This window comes from Mus caroli, chromosome 16 (genome assembly GCF_900094665.2).
Source record: "Mus caroli chromosome 16, CAROLI_EIJ_v1.1, whole genome shotgun sequence".
NCBI lineage: Eukaryota > Metazoa > Chordata > Mammalia > Rodentia > Muridae > Mus > Mus caroli.
Genome location: NC_034585.1, coordinates 20,350,621 through 20,363,590, shown reverse-complemented (window position 1 = coordinate 20,363,590; position 12,970 = coordinate 20,350,621). Strand labels below are relative to the sequence as shown.

General features: G+C 45.2%; 1 protein-coding gene across 1 annotated transcript; it reads right to left on the bottom strand.

Moving 5' to 3' along the window:
- Positions 1-215: 215 nt before the first annotated feature.
- On the bottom strand, positions 216-12,970 carry Adipoq (adiponectin, C1Q and collagen domain containing). Its single transcript, XM_021185459.1, has 3 exons — positions 12,867-12,970; positions 2,542-2,772; positions 216-891 (listed from the first exon to the last, which is right to left on the bottom strand). Exons 1-3 carry the CDS (start codon positions 12,877-12,879, stop codon positions 371-373), a joined length of 765 nt encoding a protein of 254 aa, XP_021041118.1. The 5' UTR covers positions 12,880-12,970; the 3' UTR covers positions 216-370.

Genomic DNA, 12,970 nt, shown 5'->3' with positions numbered 1-12,970 from the left:
AGACACTGTATTTCATATTTACATTATAGGGTTTATGTGAACAATATTTGTGTACAGTGAGCAGAAAAATAGCATGGTCTGCTTCCAGACAGTCATGAGAATATTGTGAAGCCCCCATCCCAAATGTGATTTTCATTCTGTAATTGCTACCATGTAAGAGTCGTGGAGACCAGGGAGTGCCTTTTTTTTTTCTGGACTAGGAACACAGAAATTATTTTTTTATAAAGTCATTTAATGAACAAGTGAGTATACATGTGGATAATACTCAGGACTCTCAACCTAAGCAATAAAATCAATCTCTCCAACTAAGCTGAAAGTGTGTCAACTGTTCCATGATTCTCCGGGTGTATGGGCTATGGGTTAGTTGCAGTCAGTTGGTATCATGGTAGAGAAGAAAGCCAGTAAATGTAGAGTCGTTGACGTTATCTGCATAGAGTCCATTATGGTCCCCATCCCCATACACCTGGAGCCAGACTTGGTCTCCCACCTCCAGATGGAGGAGCACAGAGCCAGAGGCCTGGTCCACATTCTTTTCCTGATACTGGTCGTAGGTGAAGAGAATGGCCTTGTCCTTCTTGAAGAGGCTCACCTTCACATCTTTCATGTATACCGTGATGTGGTAGGAGAAGTAGTAGAGTCCCGGAATGTTGCAGTAGAACTTGCCAGTGCTGCCGTCATAATGATTCTGTTGGTTGTAGAAGATCTTAGTAAAGCGAATGGGAACATTGGGAACAGTGACGCGGGTCTCCAGCCCCACGCTGAACGCCGAGCGATACACATAAGCGGCTTCTCCAGGCTCTCCTTTCCTGCCAGGGGTTCCGGGAAAGCCCCGTGGCCCTTCAGCTCCTGTCATTCCAACATCTCCTGTCTCACCCTTAGGACCAAGAAGACCTAGAAAGTGAGAAGAATTCTGTGAATGGCGGGAACAGAACTGCCCAGACTGTTTCCAGCAAGAGGCATTATTTCCGGAACCTCTACCCATAATCCATTTCACAGGACAAGGAAAGACGTCATCTCCACTTCCTCACTCTCCACGGCCTGGCAGGCTCCCATAAGTTCATCTCCAGCCTTAGTTTTCAAAGCCTTTATGGGGGAATTAAAAGATGAGTGAGCAGACTGATGATGGATATTTAGAACTCTCGAGCTAGATACTACATGCTTGTTCATTGTTCTCTGGTTGACATGTGAACGATTTGCTCTGGTAGAAGCTCGGAGTTGTCAGAAGTCAGTTGGGTCAGTAAATGTTCTGAATATGATTTATCCATTTATTCATTCATCTATTCATTCCTTCATCCCATGCCTTTCCATATGCCCCAAAGCACAGCAGATTTCCAGAAAGTAATCTCCTGTAAGTAGCCATATAGTCACCCTACCCTGCCAGCTGTTTGTGCACTGACCAACTGCTGTGTTGCCTTCTATCCCCTGTGTCCAGATGTCCTCCCTCATCTACCCTCTGGAAACCATCCTTTTGAGGCGTGGCTCAAGCCCTACCTCCTCAGATTATCCTCATTGTTAATCTGCATCCTCACTGAGTACACCCTATCTGTATCCTATGCCTTCAGCATCTGCACACATTCAGATGAGCATGTTGCATGTTGGAAGACATCTTCTCTTAGTAACCACTACCCAGAGTCTTGTCTGTTGTAAAAATTATTTAAATTCCAGCCCAGGGTTTCTACCCCACCTTTAGTTATTAAGTTCTCAGATGAGAGACACACTCACTGCCTTCATACTTACAACAAGCTTTATACAGCACAAGAGCTGGGCAGATACCTACCCTTTGTGCTATTAGCATCAACTTTCCTATTGATAACCCCGAGTTATTACTATGTTGCATCTGAGCTGCTCTTGGCTTCAGTTGGGCAGCCTTCAGGGCCATGCTCTCAACTCTTACCCCATGGCCACTTCCTTGCTCCTCTTTCACATTCTTCTTCTTCACCTCCTCTGAACCCGAGCCCGAGAAACCTAAACTCTACCTGTGTCTTTTCTGCCCAGCTATTGACCATTGGCATCTATATTTACCAATCAGAAATAACATGGGGGCAGGGTCACTCAGAGTCTTACATGCAGACTCTCTCACTTCTGGGGCACAGTCTTGAGGGGTCCCAAATTAGCATTAGAATATAAGCAACATTAGGGCAATCCATTACACTTGTCTTCTTGACTAAACTATGGTACTGAGTGCTTCAGAAATGCATGAAAAGTGCTTATGATTGCCAATAGATAGAGCAATAATTACGGAGAAAACAAGAATAGGATTATGTTGGTAGTATGGAAGGGGTAGACAGAGAGAAAGAGATGCAGATGGAGTGAAGTCATGGATACCTCAGTAGGTACCATCTAGTCCCACTCAAGGAGGACAGTGCAAGCTCCAAGATGCGTATGAACCATAAATAAATAAATAAATAAATAAATAAATAAATAAATAAATAAATAAATAAGGTTTAGCCTCTTGCTTGTGTCTGTGTCTAGGCCTTAATTAATCACTGGAATCACTTACCTGCAAAGACCCCCCCCCAAAATCAGGACTCTTCTACATACCTGCATCTCCTTTCTCTCCCTTCTCTCCAGGAGTGCCATCTCTGCCATCACGGCCTGGTGTGCCATTGTGGCCTGGATGTCCTGGGATGCCTGCCATCCAACCTGCACAAGTTCCCTTGGGTGGAGGGACCAAAGCAGGAGCTAGCTCTTCAGTTGTAGTAATGTCATCCTCGGCATGACTGGGCAAGATTAAGAGGAACAGGAGAGCTTGCAACAGTAGCATCCTGAGCCCTGAAATTGACAGGTGAATAGTCATGGGAAAGGCAGACTCACATGGCACATCCAATCAGGACCTGCATCATGTCCTATCCAGCTAAGTGGAATCCACTCCAAAGATCTGCATCTACATACTCGCCTCCCCCAGAGAGCCTCCAGTGGCTATCCAGTCCTCACTCTCCCAGGAAGTCTTCATCAGTGTCTTAGTTAGGGTTTTACTGCTATGAACAGACACCACGACCAAGGCAACTCTTTTTTTTTCTTTTAAACTTTATGTCCTTATTTATTTATTAAATCTAAGTACACTGTAGCTGTCTTCAGACACACCAGAAGAGGATGTCAGATTTCATTATGAATGGTTGTGAGCCACCATGTGGTTGCTGGGATTTGAATTCAGGACCTTTGTAAGAGTAGTCAGTGTTCTTAACCCTCTCTGAGCTAAGCCATCTCTCCAGCCCCCAAGGCAACTCTTTTTTTTTGGTTTTTTTTTTTTTTTCGAGACAGGGTTTCTCTGTATAGCCCTGGCTGTCCTGGAACTCACTTTGTAGACCAGGCTGGCCTCGAACTCAGAAATCCGCCTGCCTCTGCCTCCCGAGTGCTGGGATTAAAGGCGTGCACCACCACGCCCGGCCCAAGGCAACTCTTATTAAACAACTTATATAAACACTTATATATATAAACAACTTATATAAACACCATTTAATTGGGGCTGGCTTACAGGTTCAGAGGTTCAGCCCATTATCATAAAGGTGGGAACATGGCAGCATCCAGGCAGGTATGGTGCAGGAAGAGCTGAGAATTCTACATCTTCTAAATGCTGCTAGTGGAATACTGGCTTCCAAGCAGGTAGGACTTGGGTATTAAAGCCCACACCCACAGTGACAACCCTACTCCAACAAGTCCATACTTACTCCAACAAGGCCACACCTCCTAATAGTGCCACTTCCTGGGCCACCACGAATATACAAACCATCACACTCAGACATCCTCCTCTGAAATCTGCAATGAGTAGCAAAATCTCCTGCAACCAGTCTCCTTTCAGCCTGAGAATTGTAAATCCACAGGTGGCAGGGATGGCCTGATTCCAGTCTCCCCCTCCTGAGTGCAGGACCACACACGCAGAATATCCCAGAATCCCGTCCTGGGTTCCTCTGCTTGTTCCACTCAAATCTAACCACCTCCCCACTCCCAGGCTCGCCTTTTCTCCCTCGTTTTCATATACACTTGTGAGCACTTGTGTGCATGCATTAACACACACACACACAGAAACTCTTTGGAGACTACAGGGGAAAAGCAACTCTAATTCCAAAGAATCTGTTTATTCTTTAAAATGGCAAAAATCACTTTTCACCTAAAGATCTTCTCCTGTGTTTCAGTCTTGTCATTTTCTAGCTTTTATGATCATTTTAAAATATGTGCATTGCCAGTCCATAGAGTGGATATGGCCAAGATATCTATAGTTCTTTTAAACTCGGTTTCTATTTTTTAGCTTATTTCTACTTCAAAATATTTTATAATCTGCAACAAGTGATATCATGTATTGATTTAAAAAGAATCAATCAATCAAAGCTGTTTTCAGGCAGGCAGCTTTTCTAAAAACGTATCTTTCTATTATGATATGTTCCCAGATATAAATTATTGGGCCCAGAAATCTAAACTTTTTGTCCTTTTGGGTTTTTGAGGCAAGGTTTCTCTGTTGTAGCCTTGACTGCTCTGGAACTTGCTCTGCAGTCCTGGCTGACCTAGAACTCAGAGATACACTTGTCTCTGTCTCCCAAGTGGAGGAATTAAAGGCATATGCCACTATGCCCTAATTAACCTTTTTGTAAAAAAAAGACTTATTTTGTTTTTAATTTATGTGTGTATGAATGATGCTGTGTGTGCGATTGTGTGTGTGAGAGAGAGAAAGTGTGTGTGTGTGTGTGTGTGTGTGTGTGTGTGTGTGTGTGTGTGTGTGCCCAAGGAGGCCTGAAGAGGATTTCCTGGAACTGGAGTTATGGATCGTTGTGAGGCACCATATGGGTACTAGGACCCAAACCTGAGTCCTCTGGAAAAGCAACAAGTGCAAGGTCTTAATCGTGAGCTGTTTCTCCAACCCACCTAAATGTTTTTAAGTCTTTTAAAAAGATTTAATTTTATTTTCATTCGTGTGTGTGTGTGTGTATGTGTGTGTGTGTACAGGCTCCTGTGTACAGGAGCCTAAGGAAACCCGAAGAGGATGACAAATCCTCTAGAGCTGAAGCACCAGTCAGTTGTGAGCTGCCCACTTTCAGTGCTGGGAACCGAACTCAGATCCTCTGGAAGAGTAACATGCTCTCTAAACTGCTGAGCTCTCTCTCAGCCTCTCTTTAAAATCATTTAACATACATACCAACATTACAAGAAACGATGCTGTCACCCAAAAGAACATGAGTGTATGCACACAAAGACCTATCTCGGGCTGAGGGTGTCACTCTGTAGCAGGGCACTGCCCTCGCATATGCAAGGACCTGGGTTCCTTCCTCAGCACAGCAAAGAAAAAATAAGCAGGCCTAGCTGAATTACTCTTGCCAGCTTTGGGTGGTCTCAGTTTTAAAAAGTGAACTACTAGCCAAGCAGGATGACACAAGCCTTTAATCCCAGCATTTGGGAGGCAGAGGCAAGTGTATCTTTGTGAGTTTGAAACCAGCCTGGTCTGCATAGTGACTTCCAGGACAGTCAGAGTGATATGGATTTTCTGTCTCAAAAACCAAAAACCAAAACAAAAGCAAAAGAAAACATCTGTCTTAACTGTTAAATTTAGTGAGCAAAATAAATGCTCTTCATTCTCCGGTCGTTTCTAAGACCCTCGTTAAGGACCTGTCAGTTCATTTACTGGGGTCACAAAGTTTCTTCTGCATTGTTGTGCCTTAGATATGTTTTGATTTGGGGATCTTTGCAGGGAGCACTATTTTGAGAATGAGTTTCATGGAATCCAGTCAAGCCTCAAAGACTCGATCACTGGATTTAAGATGACCTTGAAGTCATGATGGCCTCATTCTAGCTCTCAAGTGTTCGGATTACAAAAAAAAAAAAAAAAAAAAAAAAAAAGCCACCACTACATAGGCTTTTCTTTTTAAGTTTTATCCTTTTTAATATAGAGCCTTTGTCTATGGCCCAAATTGGCCTCACCTCAGGGTACTCCTCGTGCGTTGGCCTCCCTGATGTGGGATTACTTGGGTGCACCAGGGGCCCAGCTCCTGTAACGTTTGGCTGGTTTTATGTGGAGGTTCTTGTCCTCTGCACCCACAGTGCTGAGACTCAAACCCAGGGCCTCTCTACTCATCTCTTCTAGGCAACTGCTCTGCCACTGAGCTACATCCCGTCCCTTATTAACATCTCTGCCGGCGATTGTGTGAGCGTGTGTCACCATTTTGTCTTCTTACGTCACACTGCTGTGACTTGCCCTCTAGGTGCAGATCATCCTTCTGTCTGTCTGTCCTCATTCCCAGGTGTACAGGGAGTCTGTCATTTATTTGCTTAGTTTTGTTGACATTTTCCTTGATTCCAAGCAATAAACAGCTCTTATTCTTGGAAGGATTTGGTAATGCCCTGTGGGTTTTTTTTTTTTCACTCTCTCTCTATAATATCACTCTTTACTGTACCTGTGACTTTCTTTTAATGGTGCTATAAACTGTGGGGTAAGATCATTTTAAATGCCTTTGATTAAATTCAGCCTTGCACTCCCTGTTGCCTTGGAGCATCATTCTTTAAATACCCAATTCTAGTTTGACCGTACACAAATTGGAACTGGCAGGTGTGGGGAGGAGTGAGCCAGAAACAACGGCCCCAGTGTTGCTCTTGGAGAGCAAGAGTCTGCCCCAGATTGGCTCATAATGTCTGTGAGTGCCTCTGTCGCCATCTACTGAATCTGGAGTGATCAAAAACCCAGTCTCAGAAACTGCTACAAACAATATGTACTCACTAATAAGTGGATATTAGCCCAGAAACTTGGGATACCCAAGATATAAGATACAATTTGCTAAACACATGAAATTCAAGAAGAACGAAGACCAAAGTGTGGACACTTTGCCCCTTCTTAGAAATGGGAACAAAACACCCATGGAAGGAGTTACAGAGACAAAATTTGGAGCTGTGACGAAAGGATGGACCATCTAGTGATTGCCATATGCAGGGATCCATCCCATAATCAGCTTCCAAACGCTGACACCATTGCATACACTAGCAAGATTTTGCTGAAAGGACCCAGATAAAGCTGTCTCTTGTGAGACTATGCCGGGGCCTAGCAAACACAGAAGTGGATGATCACAGTCAGCTATTGGATAGATCACACGGCCCCCAATGGAGGAGCTAGAGAAATTACCCAAGGAGCTAAAAGGAACTGCAACCCTATAGGTGGATCAACAATATGAACTAACCAGTACCCCAGAGCTCTTGTCTCTAGCTGCATATGTATCAAAAGATGGCCTAGTCGGCCATCACTGCAAAGAGAGGCCCATTGGACTTGCAAACTTTATATGCCCCAGTACAGGGGAACCCCAGGGCCAAAAAGGGAGAGTAGGTGGGTAGGGGATTGGGGGGGTGGGTATGGGGGACTTTTGGGATAGCATTGAAAATGTAAACGAGGAAAATACCTAATAAAAAAATAAATTAAAAAAAAAAAGAAAGAAAATGAAGCAGAGCATAGGTCTGTCTCTTCCCCAGAGGAAAAGGCAGGGTAGAGAAGACCAGAGGAATGTCCCCAAATGCTCCTCTTGCAATGACAAAGAAGGCTTGCCCTGGAACTTTCTTATTACAGTTAGTCAGTCAGTCAGTCAGTCAGTTATTGGTTGGTTGGTTGGTTGGTTGGTTAATGTGTGTGTGTGTGTGTGTGTGTGTGTGTGTGTGTGTGTGTGTGTGTGTGATGTGTGTGTATGTGTGTGTGTACCCACAGAAGTCAGAGAACACCTTGTGGGAGTCAGTTCTCTCCTTCTACCAACTGGGTCCTGGGCAATGAACTCAGGCCATTAGGTTCAGCATCTTTACTCACTGAGTCATCTTGCCTGCCATTGCTCTGAGACTTTTAAGATTGTGTCTGTCTTATGTCAACGCTGCCCTTCTTACAGCTCCAGCAATCATATTCCTGAAAACTTCAACTCAAGAATCTAAGAAGCACCAATCTTTTCCATGGGGAAATAAGAAAGACACCAAAATGCTTGAAATAATGGAGGCAGGTAAGGAGGGCCCCAAAGACAAAGGGTAGCTCAAAACCTATCCCTAATGCCAGGGAGGAAGTTAGAGACAGAACTCTAGAGTTTTCTGGTCTCTCTCTCTCTACTGAAAAACCAATAATCTTTCTCATCTAAAAACACATTCTTCCCCCACACCTCCATGTTCTTAATGCTTTTCTCTACTTACAGGTATGATTGTTCTGGGATTCCCCGAGTGTCATGGGACTGAAGTACTAAACGCTGCACACCCTTAGCTGTTCTTTTTAAAGATTTATTTTTATTTTTTAATTATTTGAATATTCATGGGGGTATACACCTATGTACAGGTACCCACGGAAGGCAGAAGGCATTGGATCCCTTGGAACTAAGTTACAGACAGTTGCGAACCAGGTTCTTTGTGAAATTTCCTCTGCACATACTGTTAGCTGCGGAGCTCTCTCTCCAGCCTTTGGCTGATGAGGACAGATCCTCACTGAAGGCTTCTCTTTCACCGAGTTCTGGATGTAAAGTCAGCTCTGGATACCCATGAAGCACAACACAGAATGCCTCTTTTTAAAAAAAAAATTCAACATTGTTTCTGTTCTTTATGTAGACAAAGCAAATGTTGCGCTCTGACTTTGAAAGACTTCTGTTTCTATAGGGAAACGCTACTGAATGGAACCAAGTGCAAGAGATGAATCTACAGCTAGAGCATGTTACAAAAGAAACATTGTAGATAGGTGTTGGAGGTAGACAGCAAGGATCCAGTATAATGCTTTGCATTTGGAAAGCCTTTGTTCCACCATCTCACTGAATGACCACAGCCGTTTTGGAGACAATGGGGAGGGGGGCTAGGGGGTTACTCAAAAAGATGCATGCTCTGGTACAATCAGTTCTCGCCCTTTATGTGTTTGTTGGAAGACTAAGCGACAGAATCCACAAATCATGCCTAGTGGGGTGTCTGGAGTAAGCCGGTGAGCAATGGCCGTCACTTAGGACTGCTCTGACTTAGGGGTGAGGAACTGGGACTGCTGGGTGCTTGAGTGATAATCTAGATCCAACAGAACACGTGGAAGTAGAGGCCTGGCTGGATAACCTCTGGCACAGCCGGGGAAGAGAAACATACTACAGTCTTTCACATACCCTGCTTTTGAGTACCCTTCCCCATGGGGAGAGGGTGAGAGACCAGAAGACTGTCAATCCAATGGCCTGGCTTGCCAGCCCCCTCCTCATTCTGCCCCCATTTGCCTCCCTGGCTTTATGCTCTTTGCCTAGAAATGTGATTTCACAATAATATCATAAGACCGGTTGGCAGAAAGTGTGGAGTAATTTACAAACTTACAAAATACCGTACACGTTCGTGAGAGAAGGAAAGCAAACAAATATTAATGTATCACCCACTGTGGACAGCTGCTGGGTTTCACTTCACCCACACAGCCTCAAGGGGAGACCAACAGCTGAGACATCTGGGAGCGGGAAAGGTTTGGTCATTTCTGCCAAAATAAGAAGCAACCAGGTAGGACCAGGAGTGGTGGTGCACACCTTTAATCCCAGCACTCGAAAGGCAGAGGCAGGCTGATCGATGTGAGTTTGAGGCTAGCCTGGTCGGTAGAGAGGAGTCCAGGACAGCCAGAGCTCTGCTACTTGTTATACAGAGAAACCCTGTCTCAAAATGTTTTAAAAAATGAACATGTCATCCAATGACCCACTGGCCTTCCTAGCAAACCACACATGAGTTATGCAGAGGGATGGCTGCATGTTTCAGGACAGTATAGTGAAGGAGGTGTGAAATTCCTCTTTGACCTGCTGGCATTTTAGCACCAACATCCAGAATCTTGTGAAATTCAAGACTGGAGTTTCCTCTGGGACTGGCAGAGATTAGGCTACAAGGAGAGAGAGAAGAGGTCAACACCCCCAGCCAGTAAAGACCACAAAGCACAGAGAAATGCCAGAGCCAAAAGCAACTCCAGGACCTCCCATCCTTGCTTGTAGAAGCAGAAAGACTGAGTGTATTTCCTACATCCTCATAGAAGCGCTCTGTGTGCTGGAAGCCTGGACTGTTGGTTGTTTTCACCTTCATGAGACTCCAAGGAGGGGATGTGACGGCGCAAGAGGAGAGGAAGTTGACAAAGTAGGAAGATGTGCCTCAAGAGACTTCCAGCTTACAAACCAGCCTGGCCTCTAAGATTAGCCTCAGAGCTTGGGCCCAGCATCCTAACCTGCTCAATGGGGTCCTGTAAGATGAGGAACTGGAGAACATGTCTGACATGTGACAATTCTGCAGAATAGCATTTGCATAAGAGATTTCATTTGTTTTTTGTTTTATGAGACAGGGACACACACACAAAAGGACTGACAGACAGACAGGTAGAGAAAGGGACTCCTGACTGCCCTGGAACTCTTTGTAGACCAGGGTGGCCTTGAACTCATAGAGATCCACCTGCCTCTGCCTCCTGAGTGCTAAGTTTAAAGGTGTGCATCAGCACAAAGTACTTTTAGGTTTTACCTCATTTAGCCTGTGTTTAGCCCTGCTTCTCACTGCAATAAACAGGAGATGCTGAGACATGAAGAAGCCAAGATGCTATTCTTTTTTTCCTTTTTAAGATTTATTTATTTTAGATATGTGAGTACACTGTCGCCATCTTCAGACACATCAGAAAAGGACATCAGGTCCCATTACAGATGGTTGTGAGCCACTGGGTGGTTGCTGGGAATTGAACTCAGGACCTCTGGAAGAGCAGTCAGTGCTCTTAACCACTGAGCCATCTCTCCAGCCCCAGAAGTAGCCATTCTTAAGGATCAAAGTGGTACCTGAGGGTAGAGCTCAGTGGAGGGGCATTTGCCCAATGTGTATGAAGCCCTAAGCTCAAACCTCAGAAGCACACAATAAACAAGCAAAAACATATAAAAGTTAAGTTAATATTCGCAATTTCACAATGGCACAACCCAATCATAAATGGCTGTGCCAGGAGCTCAGACACCTCTGTCTAGCTCCTAAGATTATCTGGAAGGTGTCACTCAGCCTTTGGAAAGGCGTTAGCATTCTCATGTCCGGTATGTATGTGTGCACACACTTGTACACTCTCAAAAAACTGGCAAAGTAGAGCATCCTTCCATGAAGCTTGTAGGGCGAGCTCCTGATTGAAGCCTTTGCTTTCCAAAAGATAGCGCCTCCTAACTTTAGCAGAGCCACATGGGGACTACTGGTCCTCTGAGTTGACAAGCAGCTGGAATGTTTGTCTCTGTAACCTCCTTGGAAAATGACAAAAATGAGGGCTAAGGAGAACGCACTTCCTGGGCAAGGATGACAGCCTGAGATCAATCCCTGGATCTCCCATGAAAAGCAAGATGTGGTGATGATCACAGTCTCCTGAGGCTGACGGTGGGTGAACGAGCAGAAGAAACAAGAGAGGAGGAGAAGGACGACTCCCAAAAGTTACCCTCTCACCTCCATGTGCCTGCCATAGAATGAGCGTGTCTGCACACTCTTGTGTGTGCTTGCACATTCTCTCTCGAGAAAGCACTAATCAACACACACACACACACACACACACACACACACGCACGCACTCACGCACGCACACACGTGCACAAATAAAATTTTAAGTGCTTGGGAGATGGCTGTGTTGATTAGTGCTTTCTGCAGATGCACGAGGACCTGAATTTAGATCCCTAGAATTCATGTCAAAAGCTGTCACCTTTAACCCTGACCCTGGGGTAGGGGATGACAGAGTCAAGAATATCCCCAGAGATCAATGACCTCAGTCTGGCCTTCTTCATCACGCTCCAGGTTCTGAGAGAGACCTTGTCTCAAAAAAAATAAGGCAGAGATTAAGAAAGACACCTCATATGGAGAGACCCCTCTGGCTTCCACATACACATGCACACAGGTTCACCCACACAAGGCTAGAAGTTAGCCCTGTGCCTTGTAAGATTCCTCGAGACACAGGAAGAGAGGCATCAAGGATTTCTCACTAAGCCTTGGGAACCAAACTGCTCTAAGAACCAAGATGCACTCTCACGCCCCTCTGGCCTGCGCCACCTACCCTCTTGTTCACAGAATGACTCTGATCAAACTCACTGCCGTCCTTTTGAATGGCATCACAGGGGGGAGTGAGGTGGCTCTACTCTTGTGAGGCTTGATTCAAAACCCATTCTCAGCATGCACTTGCTCCCTGCACTTGGGAGCCAGTGAGGCAGGTGGATCCCTGTGAGTTCAGTGATGGCCTGGTCTTTTCCGATGCTGTGTTCATGGAGCAAGAATTAGGTTTAACAAAGACAAAGCAGGTGCAGTGCCTCTGTCAGAAAATATCTTTCAAAAGGAGGCTTTCTGTCCAGATTGCCACTATTTTCCAGGTTCTCACCACTTTGTGTCACCCAATCCCCTAAAATGTCTCTATGCAGACAGATGTCCCCAACTCCTCAGACCACACCCATGTTTTCACTCACAGCCCTGACAAAGTGTTCTATAGCGCATGCTCCATGCATACCTGCTCAGTAGAACTAAGTGATAGGGATGGATCCTACAGTCTGACCTCAACTGGACTTCCTCGGGCTGCCCTCTCTGCCTGCTTCTCCTGTCACTGTAACTCATAAAGCCGAGAAGTAACAGATCCCACTTTCCAACAGAGTCTCATCTGTGGATCGACCTCCTACCTCACTAACTGCAGGTTCTTTTAGCAGTGGGCATCCCTCCGTCAAATGAACAGGGCAAACTTTGGGTTAGGCTCAAGCATGTGGACCAAAAGGTTGTTGTTTCTTTCTTAGAGCTTTGAAGAATTAAAGAAAAGCCCCAAAGCTTATCTGTCCCAACCATGTTTCCATGGTCTGAGTTTTCTCAACATCTATCCTCACACTGCTACAGAGAGCAAAATCTGAACACAGCCCAAGTGGGATTCTGCATTCATACCCAGCCAGCTGGGAATATAGAATTGTTCTTACCTTTTGGTGTCATCAGATCCACTGACAATCGTACAGACAGAAATGAGGAGAAAGTGGCCAGGTCTCATGAGGCTGGTACTCATGGGGACAAGCAGACCCCAGCT